Genomic DNA, 22,689 nt, shown 5'->3' on the forward strand with positions numbered 1-22,689 from the left:
GACCTCCATAACTGATCCCCTCCCAGCCACAGTCCCCGCGCCCCATCCTCCACACAGTGGCCTGAAAGCTTCTGTCCAGGACGCTGCGCGAGGAGCCACGGGCGAGGCAGGACGCTCCAGAGCCCGGCGGCCGGGTCCTCGCTGCAGGCCCTCCGCTCAGCGACCTGAGACCCTCTTTACAGACCCTCCGCCCCCACCTTACACACTGTGAGGCTCCGGGAGACACTGGGGGGGCCTCAGGCCCCGAGCCCGGCACACAGTGAAGCACGCGGCCCCTGGCGCTACACACGCGGAGCCCCGCCACGTCCACCAGTCCCACCCCAGCACCGACGTGGCCTGGCCCTCCTGCCACGCTGGCCGCGTCTCACGCCGCACACCCACGTCACTCTGCCCCGCTGGCCACCGGGCCTTGGCACACGCTGCCCCGCCTGCCTGGGCACTGCTCCCTCTGTCACCTGATCAGCCCCCTCCTCCCTCAGACCTCGGCTCAGGGTCCGCAACTCGGGGAGCCCCCGGGCCGCCCCACGCAGCGTCCACCCACCTGCGTGGCAGCCTGGCTTCCGCAGCTCCTCCCAGGGCTGCGGGCCCCCTTGTTGGGGTGGCTTTTCGCCTGACGTCTGTGTCCCCCCACCCTGGGGGCCGCGCGGGGGGAGGCCGTGCCTAGTTCCGCCGACCCCGCGGCCCCCAGCGCCCAGCACATGCCTGGCGTGTCAGGTGACACCGGAACGAGAGAGACTTCTTCTCCAACACCTGCTCTGCGCCTGCGGCAGAGGCTGGGGACCCCGCGAGGGCGGCGGGACCCCGAACCAGCTGGAGAAGGGGGCTCCCCTTGGAGACTGACGTGCACCCCAGCCCCTGGCTCCACGTGACACACGAGGAAACTGGGGTGGGGAGAGGGGCCCGGGGACACCTCCCGGAGCCACACCTCGCCCGCCCACACTGGGGGTCCCCGACAGGCAGCCAGCACGGGGCTGCGGCCGACAGCTCACAGGCTGCCGGGAAGCTCAGGCAGCCGTCGCTGGGCTCCGAAGCCCACTGTGCAGACGAGGAGGCCAGCGCGTGCAGAGGCCAGGCCAGCCCACGCGGCTCAGAGAAGGAGCCCGCGGCCGCGGGGGGCAGCACGGAGCCCTGGGTCCCTCCCACTCCCGCCCTGGACGCTGCCTCGGCCCGGGGCCGCTCAGCTGTACGCGTGGCACGGGGGCGCCCTCGGCTCCCGGGGCCGACGGGAGCCTTCGTGAGACGCACAGAGGGCCGGGCGCAGGGCCTGCGGGAACCGGCTGCTGTCATCACCCTCGCTGCCGGCATCGTCATTCCAGGCAGCGGGGCAGGTGGCCGGGGGACGGCCTGCAGCAGGGCCTGCCCACACCACCCTTCGGGTCTCTGGGGCTGGCTTGGCCCCGAACAGTGCAGCCGCAGGCTCATTCCTAGGGCCTGTCCCTCCAGGCGCACCCACCCCCGGTGCCGTCCAGGTGTCACTAACTCCCCGACGGCTGTGCAGTTCCCGCCAACTCCCCAGACGGCGGACACCCGACACCACCACGTGCAGAGCTGACGTCCAGCCTCCCCTGCCTGCTCTGCCCACGGCCTTCCTCATCTCCGCTGGCCGCCTCCACTCTCCCGCCTGGTTCAGTAAGGAACTCTCGCTGGGACTCCGGGGCGCCTGAAGACAGAGCGGCATCCCCGCACTCCGCCCGCTGCGCTGCCCCAGCCTGGCCCGGGCCCAGCGCCGCCCGCCCGGACCACCGCGGTCGCTCCCCCACTAGCCGCTGCTTTTGCTCTCAGCACTTGCTATCTGTCCTTCCTGCAGCAGCCGGAGGGACCCTGTGAAGACCAAGGAGGTCCAATTCCACCCCTCCTCTGCCACAGCTCCGGCCAAGTCCTCACCCCTGACCTCTGACCCCACCCCTGCCCTCTGCCCTCGCTGCACCCGGTCACCCCTCCATCGCCGCAGGACGGTCGTGCTCCCCCCAGGCCTCCCTCCCTCCCCTCCTGCAGCTCTCGGCCCCGTGTGCCCCCCGGGCGCCTCTCCAGGCCCTGCTGGGTGCTGCGTCTCCATGCCGCGTCATTTCCACGGCAGCACTCACAGCCTCCGGCCAGTTGCAACCTTCCCTCCGCCTCCGCCTCCTTGCTTGCTGCCAGTCCCCGCGCCCCCGAACGTCAGTGCCACAAGGGCAGGGTGCCGTTTTCTTAGCTGTGTCCCCAGTGCTCAGACAACACCTGGTGCACGGCAGCCTTCCAGCAAATGCTCCTGAGTGAGTGAGTGAACATACAAGCCCGTGCACGCTGTCCCGAGGCGTGGGGCCAGGCCGACCAGGAGTCCAGGTGGGCCAAGCAGGGACAGCCTGGGCGACCTCCACCAGCACCTCAGGGCATCTGGCTTGCCCAGGGTCTCGAGCAGGCCCTCTGCCCCAGAACTCCCGGAAGGCCCAGGCTCTGGGGTCAGCCCGCCTAGGCTCCCGCCTCTGCCCAGTGTCCAGAGCTGCTCCCCTCCCACGTGACAGCCCAGCACCAGGAGCCCAGGGGCGAGGAGAGCCTGGCACTAGCAAGAACAGTGGTTCCGGACCGCCCGGGCCCGGGTTGGAGCCTGGTTCCATCGTCCCAAACTGGTTGACCTTGAACAAGTCACTTCACCTCTCTGAGGCTGTTCTCTCATCTGGAGAAGGCAGATGACAGTCCCTCCATGGTGAAACTCTCATGCGATGACAGTGGCCAGGGCTTCAATTTGGAAACCAGCTCCAGGAGGGGCAGTGGCGGCAGGTGTCAGCGTCTCCGGGCTCAGAAAGAGTGAACCCCCTGCTCTTCATTTTCTCAAGCGGGCAGCGTCCGAGGAGGTGATGGGGACGCGCATGCCCCCCAGAGACCCCGCCCTGCGGGGGCCCAGTTCCTGCGTGGCCCTCGCTCCCCCACCCCCGAAACTGCCTGACTGCTCTGGCTTCCACTCCCTGGGGGCACCTGCAGCTCCTCCCCGCCCCCCACTGCAAACTGCTGGGCACCAGCGGGCTCTTGCTGAGTCTTGGGGGAGGAAGAGCAGAGACAGAGGAGGAAAGAGGAGGCAGAGAGAGTGGGAGGAGGAGGCGGGGCAGACAGGGAGGAAGGGGGTGCCGGCTCGTACGCCCACCTTCTGTCCCCATTTCACGCTGAGGCTCGGAAGTCACACCCCCCCCCCCGCCCCCGCAAGGGCGTAGAGTCAGCAAGTGCCAGGACCAAAGCCAGAGGTGCTCTGCTCTGGCCGGGGTCTCCTATGTAAAACTTTAGATGACCAAAGAGTTCGCTTTGGGGCCCGAGGACTAAACAGAAGTTCCGTGAGTGGAGGGCCCGACATTAGTTGGAGACCTGTCTTCAGCCCCGCTGGGCCCTGTATGTCCGGATCCTAGATCCCTGGGCAAAGAGAGGGGGAGGAAGACGGGGAGAGGGAGGGGGAGACAGTTCCGGGGCCTCAGGTCCCAGAGTTCTGCTGCCCCCGAGTTCTCCCTCCACCCCCTTCGTCTAACAAGCCACAGCCCCGACGGTCGCCGTGCAGGTTTTAAAAGTGGACTGTTCACCGGCCAGACAGTGGGTACGTGGCCTTGGGTCACGCATCCACCCTGGATGAATCAGCGGTACCGGAGAGAGAGCAGGGACCACCCGTCCATCTCAGCGGGGAAAGAAACCGGTAGAAGAGGCAGGGCCAGGCAGGGGCCTCGGATGTGGGCCACACGTGTGGCACGGCCAGCCACGGATGCTGCCTACAGCTCCACATCTCATTCCGTCCTTGTGAAGGAGACCGGGCAGGGTATCACTCCCATTCTATGGAGGAGAAAACTGAGGTCCAGAGAGGACACAGGGCTTTCCTGAGACCACACAGCCCGTCGGCGGCAGGGCTGGGGATCAGAGCCAGGCCTGACCTCTCCCCTGCTTCTGCTCCTCGGCACCCCTTGCCCTGGCCGGCCAGGCATGTGGCCTTACCAGGCCCTGCTGGAACCGAGGTGCCCCTTCTTGCCCTGCCGTCTGAGCCCGCAGCCGGGCTCTCCCCAGTAAATTATTCACGCTCCTGAAGGCCTGCCAGCTCTGGTTACACGGACGCAGCCCCGGGCACCTGCCCTGCCCACCCCCCCTTCCCTGCCAGGGACCTGGAGGGTCCCAGGTTCCCTCCCTCCAAGGTGACTTGGTGGGCTTTGGAAGTCCCACCCTGGCTCAGGAAACGCGGCTCCACTCGCGGCCCAGGACATACGTGCAGGCTGGTTTAGAGCAGGTGGCTTCCCCTCCCTGGGGACCAGTGACCCAAGCACTCGCTCCGGTGGGTGAGCTGGCAGAGGTGCAGGGAGGGCTTCCCTGGGGTCAACACGTTGTCCTTGTGGAGACTCTAAGGCCAAGGTGGTCTCCCCAGCACAGGCCGGCCAGGCCTCCCCCACGCCCTGGAAGCCATACCCACGCGCTTCCTACCAGGCTTGAGGGTGAAATTCCAGGCGGCCCCAGAGGCGATGAATTATGGATCTGCCCTCCGGAGAGCCTGGTCCGGCCAGAGTGAGCCTGGCGGTCCCTCCCCGGGCCCCTGGGCCAGTCCCAGCTGCTCTGAGCCCGAGGAGGCTGAACGTCCAGCCGCGGGCAGGAGACCCAGCAGGTCCCCGTGGCCACAAGGCCCTGAGCGTGTGACACCGGCCGGCCCAGCAGGGACAGGTGGCCACCATGGCGAAGGAAGACGAGGAAGAGAAGAAAGCCAAGAAAGGGAAGAAGGGGAAGAAGGCGCCCGAGCCGGAGAAGCCCAAACGGAGCCTGAAGGGGACGTCGCGGCTGTTCATGGGCTTCCGAGACCGCACGCCCAAGATCTCCAAGAAGGGCCAGTTCCGGAGCGCCTCGGCCTTCTTCTGGGGCCTCCACACCGGCCCCCAGAAGACCAAACGCAAGAAGAAGGCGCGCACGGTGCTCAAGTCCACGTCGAAGCTCATGACGCAGATGCGCGTGGGCAAGAAAAAGCGCGCCATGAAGGGCAAGAAGCCGTCCTTCATGGTGATCCGCTTCCCCGGCCGCCGCGGGTACGGCCGCCTGCGCCCGCGCGCCCAGTCGCTCAGCAAGGCGTCCACGGCCATCAACTGGCTCACCAAGAAGTTCCTCATCAAGAAGGCCGAGGAGTCGGGCAGCGCGCAGGCCACGCTGGACACCTGGCTGGACCGCTCCGGCTCCCGCGTGGGCTCGCGCAAGCTGCCCTTCCCGTCGGGCGCTGAGATCCTGCGGCCTGTGGGCCGCCTGCGCAGGTTCCCGCGCGCCCACAGCATCTACGCGTCAGGTGAGCCCGTGGGCTTCCTGCCCTTCGAGGACGAGGCCCCGTTCCGGCACGCGGGCTCCCGCAGGTCCCTGTACGGGCTCGAGGGCTTCCAGGACCTGGGCGAATACTACGACTACCACCGCGAGGGCGATGACTACTACGACCAGCAGTCACTGCACCGTTACGAGGAGGCGCAGGAGCCTGAGCTGGGCGACCGCAGCGTGGCCTGGCCGCCCTACGACTACCCACGCGGGCACGCGCCTGAGGATCCCTACGCCTACCTGGGCCCCGACCGCTACGGCGGCTCCTTCTACCCTGACCCCGCCTACAGCTACGGCTACGACGACTACCAGCCCCCCTACGCGCCCCCGTCGGGGTTCGCGTCTCCCTACGGCTACGCCAACGCGTACGCGGACGAGGCGCATTGGCACGGCTACTACCTGGACCCCTATGCCCCTTCCGACGCGCTCTACGCGCCATACCCGGCCTACGACGCGGCCTACGACCTCCCGGCCGCCGCGCCCTACCTGGACGCCTACGCGCCGCCCTACCTGGACGCCTCCAGGCCCTACCTGGACACCTATGCACCTTCCTACCTGGACGCCGCGGGGCCCTACCTGGACGCCTACGCACCTTCCTACCTGGACGCCGCCGGCCCCTACCTGGACACCTATGCACCTTCCTACCTGGACGCCGCTGGGCCCTACCTGGACGCCTCTGTGGCGCCCTACGGCGCTCCTTTTGGCGCCTCCCCTGGTGTCCCCTCTGCCGGAGGCATCCAAGGCGCTGGGGACCAGGCCGTCTACCCCCCCGAGGGGCTCTATCTGCCCCCGGAGCGGTCAGCCTTCATGTACCCGTGGGCGCCGCCGCCCATCCCGTCACCCCACAACCCGTACGCCCACCCCATGGACGACATCGTGGAGCTGGAGGAGCCCGAGGGGGCGGGTGGCCAGCGGCAGGGCACCTCCTTCCGCCTGCCCAGCGCCGCCTTCTTCGAGCAGCAGGGCATGGACAGGCCCGCCAGGTCCAAGCTGTCCCTCATCCGCCGGTTCCGCCTCTTCCCGCGGCCCCAGGTGAAGCTGTTCGGGAAGGAGAAGTTGGACGTGCCGCTGCCGCCCTCGCTGGACATCCCGCTGCCCCTGGGGGATGCGGACGAGGACGAGGAGGAGGACGAGATGCCGCCGCTGTCCCCGGTGCCCTACGGCCACCCCCGCTGGGGCTTCCTCACGCCGCGCCAGCGCCGCCTCCAGCGCGCCCTCTCGGCCTTCGGCGCCCCTCGCGGCCTGCGCTTCAGCCCGGCCGTCGGCCGCCCCGCGCCGCGCCCGGCCACCTCGCTGGCGCGGTTCCTCAGGAAGACCCTGTCGGAAAAGGAGCCCCTCCCGCGGCTGAGGGGCGGCCGCAAGGCCGGGGCGCGCGGCCCGGCGGCCAGGGAGGCGGCCTACAAGCGCTTCGGCCACAAGCTGGCGGGCATGGCGGCCGAGCGGCCCGGCACCCCCCATCGTGCTGCGCCGGGCGCAGGCGCGCGCCCACAGCGGCCCCGGCCCCGGCCCCCGCCCGCCGCCCGCCCCGGGCCTCGGCCCCGCCGGCCCCGCCCCCGGCCTGCCCGCGCCGGCCTCGCCCCGCGGCTCGCTCCGCCGGCACCCGCCGCCCTGGGCCGCCCCCGCGCACGTGCCCCTGGCTCCCCAGGCCCGCGGCTGGGCCTTGGCCGAGCCGCCGCCCCTGCGCCCCGCGGGGCGCCCGGACCCCCTGGCCGGCCCCGGGCCGCGGCTCTCCTTCGGGGGCCCCCGCCGGCGGGGCGCGGCCTTCGGCGTCCCCTGGCCGTCGCCCCGGCCCTCGCTGAGGAGCCCCCTGGGACCCCTGTCCCCCCAGCCCTCCGGCCGCGCCGGCCCCCTGCGGCCGCCCTTCTCGCCGCCGCCCTGCCGGCCCCGCTCGCTGCGGGAGCCCCCGTTCCCGCGCCGAGCCTCGGGGCGCCCGGGCGCGCCCTGCTCCCCGGGGCCGGGCTCCCCGCGGCCCCCCTCGCCGCCCCCCCTGCTGGGTCCCGGCCCGCCGCTCACCTCGCGCCACCTGCCCTCGCGCCTCCCGCACCCGTGGCGCCGCCTCCGTGAGCCGCCCACCAGGGCCGTGAAGCCCTGGCCCCGCCCGCCTTTCCCACTGCCGCCAGGCCCTGGGCCTTGGGGGGTGGCTGCCGCGGCCCCCGGAACCCCCGGAGAGCCGGCGCGAGCCCGAGGACTCGGAGACGCCCTGGACAGTGCCCTCGCTGGCCCCCAGCTGGGACGTGGACGTGCCTCCCACCCAGCGCCCACCCTCGCCCTGGCCGGGAGGCCCCGGCAGCCTCCGTGGCTTCTCCGGGCCACCCCCTGTACCCCCCACCCCCTCCCTGCAGCACGTGGGCCCAGTGCCGTCCCCCGTTCCCCGGCCTGAAGACCCAGCCTCTGACTCAAGCGGCGTCTTCCTGGGCAGACACCACGACCCAGGGCCCGGACAGCTGACCAAATCAGCCAGCCCGAGCCCCGAGAAGCCCGAAGACGAGGCCTGCCCAGGGGACCCCCAGCCACCAGCAGACCCTGAGCCCCTGACCCTGACAGCCCCCAAGGATGCCCCCTCAGAGCGGAAAGCACTGAGGCTCCGCCTCTCCCACCCGCTGGCTGCCTTTGACCAGCTGAGGGCCACGTGGCCACCAGGGCGCCGCTGGCGGACGCTGCCCACTGCCCCAGCCTCCTTGGCACCCTCTGGGGCCCCGGCACCCCTGCCCAAGGCGGGTGAACGGCACCGGGCACGCCGTGGGCGTTTTGCCGTGGTCATGCCGCGCGTGCAAAAGCTGAGCTCCTTCCGGCGCGCGTGTCCTGCCACCCAGCAGCCCCCCGTCCGGCTGACCCGGGAGCCAGAGCATGGCCCCAGGTCAAGAGCTTGGAGTCTGCGCGGCTCCCGCCTCTGGCTGCTCGCGGAGGCCCACCAACCCTGGCCACACGTACACGCCCGCCCCCGGTCCTGGCACTCGGGCCCCGGAGCTGCCTGCCTCCCCCATGGGGGCCCCTGGCAAAAGGTTGGCCCCAAAGGCTGGTGGAACAAGGTATGGGGGCACAGGTCAGAGGGAGGGTTTGGGGTTCTATTCTGGGAAACTGGGCAGGAGACAGCCTCAGGACCTTGGTCAGCTGCTGCCTGCTTGGGCCTCAGTCTTCCCATCTGTAGTTTGGGGAGAACAGCCTCCCAGAGCTTTTGGAGGCTTGAACAAGGGGATGCCCAGCACTGGTAGGCGGAGGACAGAGACGCCTGAAACTCCCCCCAGGTCACTGGGAGGAAGGGATCCCGTCCCACCCGGGCTCCAAGCAGCCCTGTCCTTGGATCTGGGGGGCATGTCCACCCCCAGCCCCCTGCAGAGATCTGGGCCGCGTGCAAGACGGCAGACCCTGCTCACCCAGCCTGTCGCACCTTTGCACCATGTTCATTCTGTCTCTCCTCCCTCCTGCTGACCCTCGCCTAGACAGGGGTCTTCACTCTCTGTGGGGCTCCTGCTTAAGGGCCGTGCCCTGGGATGCAGGGTTCTGGACTTGCAAAGGCGAGGGCTCAGGAACCACGCTTCCAGCCTCCTTACTGCACGGTGGGGAAACCAAGACCCAGAAGGCCCCACAGGGGATCCCAGCTGAGCCAGGAGTGGGGTGCGGGGCAGGCCCACCTGTCTGAGGGGTGCCAGGCCCGTGCCTGGCTGCCATGCTCAAGGCGGAACGCGAGCCCGGTGCCGGCGCCCTCCGCGGAGGGGGTGGTCACCGGAGCCTCCCCCGGGACGCCTGCGGTGGGCGGGGCTGGCGGGCGCTGCTCGGCTCTGCAGACGGCGCCCCGTGGAGCGCACAGCCAGCGGGCCCAGCAATGGCGACGGGGGCGGCCTGGCTGCTGGGGGGGCCCTGGCCCCGGCGGCGGGCGCCCCGTGCCGGGTGGGCCGCAGCATTGCGGGAGCGGGGCGCGAGGTGCCCGGGCGTGCGGGGCAAGGATGCGTGGGCCCTCCTCACCCTGGAGTACGTGAGTGTCGCACACGGGCGGGCGGGTGGGCGGGAGGCCAGGGCCACCGAGGTGACACTCTCTGTGCCCTACTTAGCACAAGGGCTGCCTCCCGGTGTCCCGTTTCCTCTCCGCTCAGGGAGGGGTGCGGGCTGGATCTGAGAGGCAGGAAAGGCGGGGGACACGTGCTCGACGTCACGTGGGTCCTGTGGCATCCGTGGGTCCCGTGTGTGCACTAGACGGGCACAGCGGAGGTCCTGCGGCCCACAGGGAGCATTGGGACTTGTCTCGAGACCCCCAGGTGTGGGGACACCTGTCACACAAGAACATGTCAAATGGACCTTAAGATTGTGCTTCCAGGCAGACACCACAGGCCGGCGTGCACTTCCACAGGCACCTCACGAGACCAGGGGTGGGCGTGGGGGCCCCTGGGCTGCAGGCGCTCTTGTGTGTGGGTCCGTGCTGTGTGGGTCTGTGCCGTGTGGGTGTGCATTTGCCCTGCGCTGGGCACGGGGTGCGGCACACCATGGGAAAGTCCGAGTCCTTCCGGAGGCCCCGGGCCCCAGATAAGGATGTCCATCTAGTCGTCACATAAGCAGACTTGGGGTTCACCCTGGAGAAGGAGTGGGGCCCAGGAGAACGTGAGGTGGGAGGCCTCCCAACCAGTCAGAGGAGCAGTGCCCACGTGCATGCGCTCATCCCCAGGCAGGGCCCTTGGGAACATGCGGGCGCCCTGAGGCCGGGCATCTGTCCCTGCGAGTAAGGGTTGCGTTCTGAGGCAGGGGTGTGCAGGACCCACCCGGCCCGGCCTTAAGATTCCCTCCTCCACAACGGGAGCAGGTCCCCGTCACGTCCAAGCCGGGGGGCCCCGCGTGGGCACCCTTCAGCTGGCCGACCGCAGGCTGTCTCCCCCAGATGCACTCCATCCGAAACCTGCCGTCCACGCAGTTCCGCGAGCAGCACCGGGAGGACGGCGTGGAGGACATGACGCAGCTGGAGTGAGTGGGGGCAGCGAGGGCAGTGAGTGGGTCACCGGGGGGTCACCACGCTCCCAGCCAGAGCACTGCCTCCTGCTTGGGGCCCCTTGCCTCCTGGAAGGTTTCAGAGCCCCGCTGTCCTCCTCTGCGAAGCGAGGCTCAGGCAGTGTCACAAAAGCCCGATAACGCGGGGGGGCTGGGTCCAGCTGGGACCTGGGCGAACACTGAGTCTCTCTGCCTCAGCCTCTCGGCCACGGGTGTGGGGGCGGCCGTTGTTGCGAGGGGGACGGCACGTGGGAGGTGCCCGGGTGTGAGGGCCGTGCTGGTCACTGTCATCGTGCAGTCACGGGGACAGCCCTCGTGTGTGCTACCCGAGAGCAGCCCCACCCCAGCGAGGTGGGCGCCGTGATTGTGGTACCCATTGGACGGATGGGAAAACTGAGGTTAAGTAACTTGCTCAAGGCCTTACTGTGGGTGTCAGAGACGGGACGTGAACTCAGGCCTTTCTGACCAAGGCCCTGCCCTGAGGGGAAGGTGCCCTGACTGCCCCTGTCCACGCCCTCGCAGAGACCTCCAGGAGACCACCGTGCTGGCCAACCTCAAGACCAGATTTGAACGGAACCTCATCTACGTAAGGCCTGGCGCTGACCCCTCCCTGGGCTTGGATCTGAGGCAGCTGCCTCCCCACGTCCTGGGACTGCAGGGGGAAGCATGGATTTCTCCTGCCAGCCCCAGACTCGTGGCCTCTGGTTTGAACCCTGGAGTTTCTCCCGTTGGAGCATAGCATGCCAGCGCCGGGAGCGCCAGTGTCCAGAGTCCTAGAACGTAGCGTCTTAGAACAGTGGGTGCTGGGCGCAGAGGCCTGGAGACGGGGAACCCAGACGTGTGTGACCCCCATGAGGGGCCCGATGGATAAACCTTCCGGAGTCCTGGGAGCCACAGACCTGGGTTGCAGGAGGGGGCGGTCAGGGGCAGTCGGGGAGCGAAGGAAGCAGGCAGCGGGCGGCATGGCCACCCTTGCGGGATGACCCTTGCAGGACTGTGGCTGTGGGGCTTTGCACGTGCAGCCTCTGCCCAGCCTCAGTCTGGTTCGGTGCCTGACACTGCACCACCGGCGCACGTGCCCCGTGATGCTGTCAGCGGCCCAGGGTGCAGACAGCGGGGCCAGGCAGCCAGACATCTGTCCCCACGAGGCAGGGATCCCGGCTCCCAGGAGTGGGGGAGGGAGGAACACCGACGGGCGCTGAGGCCACCCTCTGCCCTGCAGACGTACATCGGCAGCATCCTGGTGTCGGTGAACCCGTACCGGATGTGTGGGATCTACGGGCCGGAGCAGGTGCACCAGTACAGTGGGCGGGCCCTGGCCGAGAACCCCCCGTGAGTGTCTCCGGGGCCGGGGGAGGGGACCTCCCCGGGGTCTCCCGGGTCCCTTTCCGAGCTTGGCGAGTCTGTGGTTGCCCCTCAGCTGTGGGTCGGGGCAGGTGGTGGCGGGGAGCCCAGGCCCGGCCCCAGGCCTCTCTGGGCTGGAGGCCTCCGTGGCTCAGGCCCAGATGCGGAGCCTTGCGGGGAGCGTTCCCTGAGGGTGGGGGTGCGGCAGGCTTGGCTGCCTGGCTCGGCAGAGACGCCTCCCCCGCCCAGCCCCCGGGAGGTTTGGGAGCACGGGCAGGGCCCCCAGGGACGCCCGTGGCCCATCTCTCCAGGCACCTGTTTGCAATTGCAAATCTCGCCTTCGCCAAAATGCTGGATGCCAAACAGAGCCAGTGTGTGATCGTCAGGTGAGCAGCGGGGGGGAGGGGCCGGCCCGGCTGCTGTGTCCTCCTGGGTCGCGGCGGGGCCACGCCGAGAGCGGGCGGGACCTCACGCTGCCCCTTTGCCCGGCCAGCGGGGAGAGCGGCTCTGGAAAAACGGAGGCCACGAAGCTGATTCTGCGCTACCTGGCGGCCATGAACCAGAAGCGGGGTGTCACGCGGCAGGTGCGTCGGTCCCCCCAGCGCCCCTCGTGCTCCGTGAGAGGCGAGACTCTGCGGCCCCACTTGGAGGGCGGGCGGCTGAGCCCAGGGCTACGGGGAGGCCTCGCAGGACTTGGGGCCCTTGCCGCCTCCCCTCCCTCCTCCAGAGAGCTCCCTCCTGCACGCCTTCCCCTGCGGCCCTGCGGCCCAGCCCCCTGGGGCGACCCCAGTAGAGGCCACGTGGGCAGGGGTGTGGCCCACGCCTCCTGCCTGGCAGGCCCGAACGTGGGGGCTGGCCAGCGGTGGGGGCAGGGGATGCGGGGCACTGAGAAGGCCTGGCCGGGGCGCGCAGCAGTGGAGGTTTGCTCAGAGAGCTGAGTTCTCTGAGCCCGGGAACGTCAGGCCCTCGGTAAAGGCTTCCCGAGGACCCGCTGTGAGCCAGGCCCAGGCTAGGCTCTGGGGACAGACAGCAGCAGCGCAGTCTGGCAAATGTTCCCATCCCGCAGAGGAAACAGAGAGAAGTAACAGGCAGGTAAATGATGCGTCTGTGAAAGGGGCAAGCCGTAGAGGAACGTAGAGAGGGGTGGGCGCGTTGGGGACCGTGATTGGAGGGGTGGGGGTCAGGGCAGGTCCCGCCAGGACAGCGAGGCCGTGGGCCGTGAGGTCGTCTGGGAAAGAAGAGCGGGCCCTGGAGTCCAGCAGGTCTGATGCCCTGTTTTGGCAGAGGGACCGCGTGACGTCCAGGCGAGGGAGGGTGGTGGCGCGCGCCAGGGAGGCGCCCGTGGGGTTGATGAGCACAGCGGACCCGGCTGCAGTTCAAAGACTCGCGGAGGGGCCAGACGGGTACATAAGAGGGGCGTCCTAGGGGGCCCCGGGCATTCGGCGCGAGCCACAGGCAGCATGGCTGCCGACAGCTGAGGGGGCCGGACACAGGGAGAGGACGCGGCTCCCCCGAGGGTCTGCCGGGCGTCCGCGCAGAGGTGGCGGGCGGTGGTCGGTGCACCTGGGGCAGACTCCAGACCCGGACCCTCAGACGCCTGCCCCCGCCCACGAAGCTTTGCAGCGGACGCGACGTCCTAGCCGCTGGCAGCCTCGGCAGCTGACCTGGGGGGACGGGGGAGCGGCCGCCGGTCCCTGAGTGGGGAGGGCGTCGGCACAGGCTTCGCGGTCAGGAGGGGTCCCGTCCTGCCAGGCCACGTCTGACGCCCACCTTGGCCAGCCGGCCCCTCCCATCCCAGCCTGGCTCTCCTGCAGGCAGCCAGATGCCCTGCTCCGGGCAGGGGGTCGAGCCTCTAAGGGTGGACTCCTGGGAGGACCGGCAGGGCAGGCAGGCAGAGTGCACGCCAGGCACCTCCGGTGGGCCGGGAACCTTCCGCTCTCAGCACCGGCGCCTCGCGGTAGCCCCGGGAGCTGAGCGACGGAGGCCTGGGAAGGCAGTGACTTCCCGGGGTCCCAGCGTGGGGGGGGAGGGGCTGGGGTCCGAGGGTCACGGCGGGGCGCTGTCTCGGCGGGGGGCGGGGAGGGCGGCCGAGGCGCGGCTGGGTCTGGGGGACGTGCCTTCCATCTGGGGTGGCCGTGGACCCGCCTCCTGGCCGCCGCCGGGCCGGCTTCTGCAGGCGGACCGTGTGCGTCTAGGGTCTCAGACATGGCTGGGTCCAGGGTCTTGAGCAACGTCGCTTGCCTTGGCCCTGCCTTCCCCGCGTGTGGGCATTGTCCTCATCTGTCTCCCGCTAAGGGTGCCACCCACCCCACCTTCTGGGCCAGGCCGGGCGATCTCGGGGCTCCCTCTTGTTGGGCTGGTTTTGGCCACGTGTTCTCACTGGACCCCGTCGTGCCTTGAGTAGCCGAGGTCTGGGCCACGGGCTCCACCTCCGGGCTGGGAGTGTGACAAGGGTCTCCGGGGCGGGGGCTGCGGGTCCGGAGGCCGCACGGCCCGAACCAGGCACCCCCGGCCCCGTGGGCCGGCTGGACGGCTCCGCAGGGCCAGGAGGCCCCGCCCCGGCCGTGTGCGCGTCCCTGCGCTGGCCTCAGGGGGCACCCAGACCGCGGGACCGTTCAGGCCAAAGCCCAGGCGGACCCTGATTCCCTGAGTGCCCCCACGCGTCTCTGGCCTGAGTCCTCGTCTCTGTACCGGGCACCATATTTCCAGGACTGGGCGCGGCTGGATGGGTAGAGGGAAGGACCTGGCACCGTCCCCGAGGTAACACGTGTTATTTCTGCGGCGCCGCCGTTTCTCCCCTAAGAGTTTACCCCGCGGAAGCGGCGCAGCCGGAAAGCGCACTGCTCACGGCACCAAGCGCAGGCTGCGGCGTGCTGGGCCCTCGTTCTTTCCGACCCTGGGGTCCCAGGCACCCTGCCTCTCATCTCCCAGCCTCAGCGTCCTGATCTGTAAACAAGGGCGGCGTGGACAGCTAGCTGGCGGGGCCGTTAGTTATGCCAGGATGAGGCAGAGGGCTGGCGCAGGAGGTGCTGACCAAGTGGGCGCTGCGGTTAGCTACGCGCTGGCACTCTGCACGTGCACGGTCTCCCCCCGTTCACCCGTGTAGCAGATTTTATTTTTTTGGCCGTGCCGTGTGGCACGCGGAGGTCTTACTTCCCCGACCAGGGGTGGAGCCCGTGCCCCCTGCAGTGGAAGAACGGAGTCCTAACCAGACCGCCAGGGAGGCCCCCAGCAGGTGTGGGTGAGGGGCTCCTGGGCACCGGGTCCTGCGTAGATGCTGAGTGCCAGGGGCCTGCAGACGGAGTCCCGCCTGTGGGGCTGGCACTCGGGCGGGAGAGGTGGTCGGACGAAGGGCTGAGGGCTGCGCCGGGACAGAGTGCGGGCGCCAGAGGCCGGCGCGGGCACCGTCGGGGGAACTGCAGTGCTGGGCAGAGCAGGGGAGGGGACGGGAGGTGGGGTGGGCCGAGCCCGGGGGGAGCTGTGGGGGGTCGCAGAGGGGCCCTGGAGGGAGCAAGGCCAGGGCAGGGAGGAGGCCCTTCCAGGGCGCTGGGCGGTCCACGGCTGGGGGGGGGGTGGGGGTGGGGCGGGGAGAGGACGTCCCGAGAGCCCTTTGGCGGGAAGGCCCAGCGGACTGCCACACCTGGGTCTCTGCGGCACAGGGGTTTGCCCTCCCCTGGCAACTCCGCTGCCCGCCGGGGGCCCGGAGGGCTCAGCCAGCCCCTCTGGGGTCGGTCCCTGCGGCCGGCCGGGGAGCGGGTCAGCCCTGCAGGTGACGCGTGTCTGTTCTTTTCCCGCTCTCCTCCTCCGTCCTGGCGGCTCCTGAAGATAAAGGTACCGGGGCGCGCGTGCATGCTCAGGCCTGTGGCCCACGTGTGCGGAGTGCGTGTGTGCACGCGTGTGCAGTGCAGGAGGGGCGGCACGAGGCGGGCGGTGGGGAACCGGGAGGCCCCGCGAGCTCCCCGCGACGCCCGCGTCTTCCTCTGGCGCCCAGATCCTGGAGGCCACACCCCTCCTGGAGTCCTTCGGTAACGCCAAAACAGTCAGGAATGACAACTCCAGCCGCTTCGGGAAGTTTGTGGAGGTCTTTCTGGAAGGGTGAGTGGCGGCGGCGGAGGGGGCCCCGGGCCTGTGTGCACGGTGCCCAGAGCAGCCCCGCCCCTGACTGTGCGCCCCATCCAGGGGCGTGATCTCTGGTGCCATAACCTCCCAGTACCTGCTCGAGAAGTCCAGGGTCGTGTTTCAGGTGAGCGGGCCCTCCAGGCCTCAGGGTCCGGTCGGGGTCGGGTGGGGGGCGTGGAGACCCTCCGAGCAGGGCACCTGGCTGAGTTAAGGAGTGACGTGTGCAGTGTCCGGTGTGTGTGTGTGTGTGTGTGTGTGTGTGTGTCTGTGTGTCTGTGTGTGTGCGAGGCTGTGGCCAAGGCGCCTCCCCTTCCCCACGCCCCAGGTACTGCCGCAGGGCCTTTGCACGGACAGCCCCTTCTACCTAGAGCACTCTTCCCCTGCACACCTGCAAGGCCAAATCCCTCACCTCCTGCAGGTCTTCCCCAAATGTCCCCCGCTCAGCGAAGCCACCCCGTGAACACCCGCAGCCCCTCCTCGCCACCGCACCGCCCGCCCCCGGCTGCGTTCTTTCTCTCCAGAGCGCTTGTCTCCACTTGCAGTGACCCGCTGGGCGTCTGTCTCTCCAGCCAGCAGCTGGGCTCCACGAGGCCAGGGGCTCTGTCCCCCTTGTCCGCCTTTGTGTCCCAAGGGACTAGCTCAGAGCCTGACACACAGTCCGTGCCCGCCACCCTGGCTGGCCCTGGGCGTGCACGTCTGGTCTGTGGACACATGCGTGGGTAGGCATGTGTCGCTGGTACGCATGCGAGAAGGGCCACCTTTCTCATTTCTCCGAAGCTACATCCTGCCCAGAGCCCCCCACACCACCACACCAGGGCCCCCCACCCCCGCCAGTGTCGGCCTGGGCTCACTCCACCCAGGCGCCAGTCTCACCTGAGGCCTGGGGGTGTATGTTTGCCTGGGGGTCACCTAGGTGGGTGGCTCCCCTCTCAGCACCGCCCTGCCACCCACTCCGCAGGCCAAAAATGAGAGGAACTACCACATCTTCTACGAGCTGCTGGCCGGGCTGCCCTCGCAGCTTCGGCAGGCCTTCAGCCTGCAGGAAGCCGAGACGTACTACTACCTGAACCAGGTGAGTGCCAGCCGCCATCTGAGGGCCCCTGGCCTGGTGCCCCCGCCCCGTCGCGCCGGGTGGGCCAAGAGAGCCAAGTCGTGGCGTCCTGATGGCCAGTGAAGGTGTTGGATGCCTGGGAGGGTGAGCTTGGATTTGCGGTGTCTCACTGCGGCAAGGGGGACAGGCGTCTTTGGAGTCCAAAAGCCAGGATGGGGAGGCCTGCGTGATTCTTTTTATTTCTGGACCCTGGGACAGAACTAAGCAGCCTGGAGCGACCACACTTCCCTCCAGAGCCTCACCGTCCTCATCTGTAAAATGGGGACAGCACAGTCCTGCTTTGCAGGGTGTGTGAGGATTAGAAGAAGGAAACGTACGTGAAGCACTCGGCACAGGGTCTGGCTCAGAGCCTCCGGCCCTCGGGTGTGGAGGGAGAGCTGGGAGCTCGGGCAGACCAGGGACCCCGAGGGCTCCCCCACCCAGAGCCCCTGACTCCCCCGCCCCCCGCCCCCGCGCAGGGCGGGAACTGTGAGATCTCGGGGAAGAGCGACGCGGACGACTTCCGCCGGCTGCTGGCCGCGATGGAGGTGCTGGGCTTCAGCGCCGAGGACCAGGACAGCATCTTCCGCATCCTGGCCTCCATCCTGCACCTGGGCAACGTCTACTTTGAGAAGTACGAGGTGAGGGGACGCCGCGGCCGCTCGGGACACGGCGGTCTTCCCGGGGCTGGAGAACTGCCAGCCCACGGACAGCTGGAAGCACAGATCGTTTGGTTCCCCCCGCCCTGCCCCCCCCCCCACTTTGGGGTTGTTCATCTCTTTCTCATCGATGTATGAGAGCACTTAATCTTTATGTGTGTTAAGGAAGTCAGCCTGTTGTCTCTGGTATGAATTGCAATATATTTCCTGGCTTATTACTTATATTTTGACTTCGTTTACAGGTTTTTTGGTGTTGGGGGGGTTGCTATGCAGATTTTAGGAATTATTTTCAGGAATTTCATTTACCAAGTTTTTTCTTATACAAATTTTAGACTTTTTATCATTTTAGAGATCTATTTCTCTAAAATTATAAAAGCCTTCTCCTATAATTTTTTAAAGAAATTTTATGGTTTCTGTGATTATTTTTTTAGTATTTAAATCTCTGATTTTGGGACTTTCCTGGGAGTCCAGCGGTTAAAATATCACCTTCCAGTGCAAGGGGTGTGGTTTGATCCCTAGTTGGGGAGCTAAGATCCCACATGCCTCACGGCCAAAAAACCAAAAAGGTTAAAAAAAAAAAAAAAAGCTATATTGTAACAAATTCAATAAAGACTTTAAAATTGGTCCACGTCAAAAACAAAACAAACCTTAAGAAAAAATGTCCGGTTCATCAGGAATTTGTCATAGTAACATGCAAGGTAGGGATTCTGGTGGGGTTTTTTTGCTTTCATTTTTTGTTTTTTTTTAAGATGGTGACTGAGCCTCCCAACCTGAGATGCGCACGTGCATCGGGGCCTAGTTCCCACGCACGTTTGCGTCGAATCCCACGGTTTTCGTGGTGCTGCGTTGATCTGTTTACGAACTGTGTGTCTGTCCCCACAGTGGGTTTTTTTTTTTTTTTTTTGCTTTTTAGCACCCACAGTGTTTTAATGATTCTAACTTTATGTTTTACCATCTCACAGGGCCCCTGTCCTCCTCTTCTATTTCAGAATTTTCCTGTCCTCCTTTGTTTGTTTTTCATATGAACTTTACCTAAAAAGCTTATCCAGCTCAAACACACTCCTGTGGATGTTTTTGCAGACGGACGCGCAAGAGGTGGCCTCGGTGGTGAGTGCCCGGGAGATCCAGGCCGTGGCCGAGCTGCTGCAGGTCTCCCCCGAGGGCCTGCAGAAGGCCATCACCTTCAAAGTGACCGTGAGTCCCTGGCGCTGGGGGTGCCATCAAAGCCTCCTGCCAGCCCATCCTGCCCCCCCCAACCTCCCCCCGCCTCCCCGTCCTGTCCAGCTCCTGGGTCTGGCCCAGAGGTGGGTAACCTCAGACCCCAAAGCCTTCGGGCACTGGTCTCTAGGCCTTCGCATAGGCTGCTCCCTCTGCCTGGATTGCTGTTCCCTTTTTCACAGCTGCTCATCCTCCGAGAGCCAGCACAGGTGTCCTCCCCTCCAGGGAGCCGTCCCTGACCCCTGGCTGGGCCAGTGCCTCCCACAACGCCTGCCTTTCTTCCCTCCCCGAGGCTGATGTCACTGTCGTGTCTGCTTCTACCTGCATTCCCCGCTCAGGCCGGAAGCCCCCCCACCAGCAAGCCAGGCAGAAGTGGGGACAGGGGTGTCCTTCCTGCCCCTGGCTGACCTCATGCCCGAGACCAGTCATGCCATCTCCCCTCCCCCCACCTCCTGCCCCCAACTCCTCTGGGGACTTCCCGGGGGTGGTGGCCGGCCTGCTGTCACTCAGGGGCCGCATGCCCCCCAGGAGACAATGCGGGAGAAGATCTTCACCCCCCTGACCGTGGAGAGCGCCGTGGACGCCAGGTGAGGCTACGTCCCGCCTGAGCCCCGGCGCCCGTGCCCCACGGTGCCCGCCCCCCAACCGCATCTCTGCGCCAGGGACGCCATCGCCAAGGTCCTGTACGCGCTGCTGTTTGGCTGGCTCATCGCCCGGGTCAACGTGCTGGTGTCCCCACAGCAGGACGCGCTGTCCATCGCCATCCTGGACATCTACGGCTTCGAGGTGGGGCTTGGGGGGCGCTCCCCGTGTCATCTCGCTCCACTCACCCGCACGCACTGCCCGGGGCCTCAGGAGCCAGGCCGTGTGGACAGCACCAGGGACCCCAGAAAGGACCAGGCCTGGGCCCTGCCCTTGGGGCGCTGCCGGTGGGGACTGGGTGGGGTGGGAAGGATGCTGACAGACACGTGTGGGCAGAGCTGTAGGACAGACAGCCAGGCGCTGGGGCGCCCGGAGACGAGCCCTAGCTGGGCAGGCATCAGGGAAGGCTGCCTGGAGGGGGAGGAGATGTCCTGAGCCGACTCCGCAGGAACCAGTCAGGGCAGTCGAGGTGGAGGGAACAGGCTCTGCAGAGGCTCAGAGGTGTGGCGCACGGTGTCTGGGGAGCTGGCGGTCACTTGGCGGGGTCGTGGTGGGGACGTGGAGAGAGACGGGCGAAATCAGGAGAGTGGAAGCGCGGCTCATGCTCCTGAGGTGCCTGTCACGTGGCAGCTGCTGTTCTCAGAGCTTTGCTTATTAGTTCACTTAATCCTTGCAACCACGGGGGGGGGGGGGTGGGCACTGTGGTTGTCCCCATTTTACAGATGGGGAAACTGAGGCATGGGGGTTAGAAACTGGCAGAGCCAGGACTGGAACCCAAGCAAAAGGTTCCAGAGCCTGGGGCTTCAACCACTACCTGTGCCACCTTGCATGGGCCCCGGACCATCAGGCTCTCACCTGTTCACAGCAGGAGCCGTCGGGGGTCCCAGGCAGGGGTCTGTGGGCAGGGCTCAGCTTGCTGAAGCTATGGCCACAGAAGGCGGGGAGGCAGTGACCCTGCGGGGGGGAGGTGGGCAGCCCTGGCCCACCAAGGGGCCAGGCCCAGCCTCACCACCTGCCTGGCAGGACTTGAGCTTCAACAGCTTCGAGCAGCTGTGCATCAACTATGCAAACGAGAGCCTCCAGTACCTCTTCAACAAGATCGTCTTCCAGGAGGAGCAGGTGAGAGCTCTCGTCCTGTCCCTGCTGGCTGCTGGGCCTCCGCAGAGGCAGACAGGGTGTGCTGGTTCTTGAAGGGCAAATCGGAGGTTGCCCGTAGACCCAGTGGAGGGAGAGGCGTTCTGAGCTGGAAACCAGCACGTGCGAAGGCCTGTGTTCTAGAGGGGCAGGTGCAGGGGTGCTGAGCCCAGAGAAGAGCCCCCCGGGGGTCCTTCTCACCCTCGGTAGGGCTGTCCCAGGCCGGGGAGGAGCACAGCCTAGAGGCGCTTCGTGTTGCCCTGCTGGGGAGTGAGCTCCTTGTGCTGGGGGTGTGCGTGCAGAGGTGCCCTGGCCAGGCCCCCGGATGGCGTCCGCCTGAGGGACAGGGCGGGAGGGACCGAGTGGGGCTAGGAAGCAGAGGCCCGCCACCCGCAGGAGGAGTACATCCGCGAGCAGATCGACTGGCGGGAGATCGCCTTTGCCGACAACCAGCCCTGCATCAACCTCATCTCACTGAAGCCCTACGGCATCCTGCGCATCCTGGACGACCAGTGCTGCTTCCCCCAGGTGAGCCGCGGTGCTGTGTGACCCTGCCCAGGCCGCTTGATGTCTCTGAGCCTCGTGTCCTCAGCAGGCCTGAGTCCTGCTCTGGCCTGGGCTTGGGGGCTCAGGACGCCCAACCTGCCATTCAAACCTGGGGTGATTGAGGCTGGATGGGGGCTATGGAGAAGGAGCTGCACCAACCTAGGAAGTCACAGAAGGCTTCCTGGAGGAGGTGACCTTGGGGTTGGGCCTCATATTCTGATTGGAAGACACAAGGGTGGGATGGGTGCTCTGGGCAGTGGGACCAGGGAGTGCAGAAACGGCTGCGTTGGAGGGGAGGCAGCTGGGAACACAGTTGTCTGTGGGGTCCACTTAAGCTGCCCAGTCCTGAGCAGTGGGCAGCCAGGGGAAGCGGGGACTTGGTTCTCCTCCCAGTGCTCCCTGGGGACTGGTCAGGCCTGGAGAATTTGTCACTAGGCCAGGAATGGGGTGCCCAGGACCCTGCCCGCCCACTGCCCCCTGGCTGCCCCCAGGCCACAGACCACACGTTTCTGCAGAAGTGCCATTACCACCACGGCGCCAACCCACTCTACTCCAAACCCAAGATGCCACTGCCTGAGTTCACCATCAAGCACTACGCGGGCAAAGTCACCTACCAGGTGAGACCCAGAGCGGCCCGCACGGCCTCCAGGGCCCGTCCCCGCCGCTGGAGACACCGGCACCTGTTGCGGTTCTGGCCCTGCTGAGCCTCAGCTGTGTGACCTTGGGCAGGTCACTTTGCCTCTCTGAGTCTCAGCTTCCTCATCTGGAAAGTGGGGATGATAATAGTGCCCGTCTCATGGGGTGAGTGCAAGAAGTCCAGGGCCAGGGCCGGGGTGATGAAGAGGCGCTCCCGTCAGCAGTGGTCACCGTCGCCGCTGTCATCTCAGCACGTTCCTGCCCTGGAGGTGTCTCAGGCCGGGATTCTTAGCCTCGTTTTCCTCATCTGTAGAATGGGCGCAGGACAGTGTCCTCCACTGAGGGTGGGGCCAAGACGTGGGCTGGTCACGTGAAGCTGCGACTACTGCCTCTCCTGGTGCGGGGGGGGGGATAGTGGGCAGGTGGGAGGGGAGCCACCGCAGGGGGCAGGGCCCGTCCCTCCTAGGACAGGCAGGGACACTGAGGCCTGGAGGGGCAGGGCCAGGGCCACCCCGGGCTGCGGGCCCCTGACCCACTGTAAGGAGGAGGGAGAGGGAGGGGAGCCGGCAGGCTGACACACCCAGGGCCGCGTGGGGCGGGGTCGGGGTCGGGGTCCAGCCCGAGCTGCCCTGCCCCTCCCCCTGTCCAGGTGCACAAGTTCCTGGACAAGAACCACGACCAGGTACGCCAGGATGTGCTGGACCTATTTGTGCGGAGCCGGACACGGGTGAGCGAGCCTCCCCACCCCCCGCTCCCCCCAGCACCCAGCCCCCCATCAGGCCCCTCTCCCAGCCTGGGAGGCAGGGTGGGACCCCAGCCCAGTCCTGCCTCTGGCTTACCCCACCCCATCCCTCCCTGAGCGGTCCTCCCACCTCCACCCCCTCTCAGCCTCTCCTTTCCCCTCCGTCAAATGGGTACGCTCCCCCGAGGTCGTTGCCAGAGTTCGTGGCCAGGTGTTTAACAGGCCACCTTGGGGCCAGACACGGAGTCAGTGCCTGCGTGTTCCCCGGCCCCAGGGGTCCCCTTGGAAGGGGCTGAGCACCC

General features: G+C 67.3%; 1 protein-coding gene across 1 annotated transcript in view; it reads left to right on the forward strand.

Annotated features, from left to right (window-relative positions):
• Nucleotides 1–4,665: 4,665 nt before the first annotated feature.
• The window catches only part of MYO15A (myosin XVA), a 48,460-nt gene continuing 30,436 nt past the window's right edge, over nt 4,666–22,689 (forward strand). Inside the window, 21 exon segments of the mRNA XM_057715636.1 lie at nt 4,666–5,774; nt 5,979–6,735; nt 6,737–7,423; nt 7,425–8,312; nt 10,151–10,233; nt 10,780–10,843; nt 11,480–11,589; nt 11,913–11,987; nt 12,095–12,185; nt 15,427–15,432; nt 15,593–15,696; nt 15,781–15,844; nt 16,679–16,792; nt 17,290–17,451; nt 18,550–18,663; nt 19,216–19,274; nt 19,350–19,473; nt 20,353–20,448; nt 20,860–20,991; nt 21,501–21,626; nt 22,295–22,372. Of these exon segments, the coding sequence (XP_057571619.1) occupies nt 4,666–5,774; nt 5,979–6,735; nt 6,737–7,423; nt 7,425–8,312; nt 10,151–10,233; nt 10,780–10,843; nt 11,480–11,589; nt 11,913–11,987; nt 12,095–12,185; nt 15,427–15,432; nt 15,593–15,696; nt 15,781–15,844; nt 16,679–16,792; nt 17,290–17,451; nt 18,550–18,663; nt 19,216–19,274; nt 19,350–19,473; nt 20,353–20,448; nt 20,860–20,991; nt 21,501–21,626; nt 22,295–22,372 (5,043 nt within the window).

This window comes from Hippopotamus amphibius, chromosome 17, assembly GCF_030028045.1.
Source record: "Hippopotamus amphibius kiboko isolate mHipAmp2 chromosome 17, mHipAmp2.hap2, whole genome shotgun sequence".
NCBI lineage: Eukaryota > Metazoa > Chordata > Mammalia > Artiodactyla > Hippopotamidae > Hippopotamus > Hippopotamus amphibius.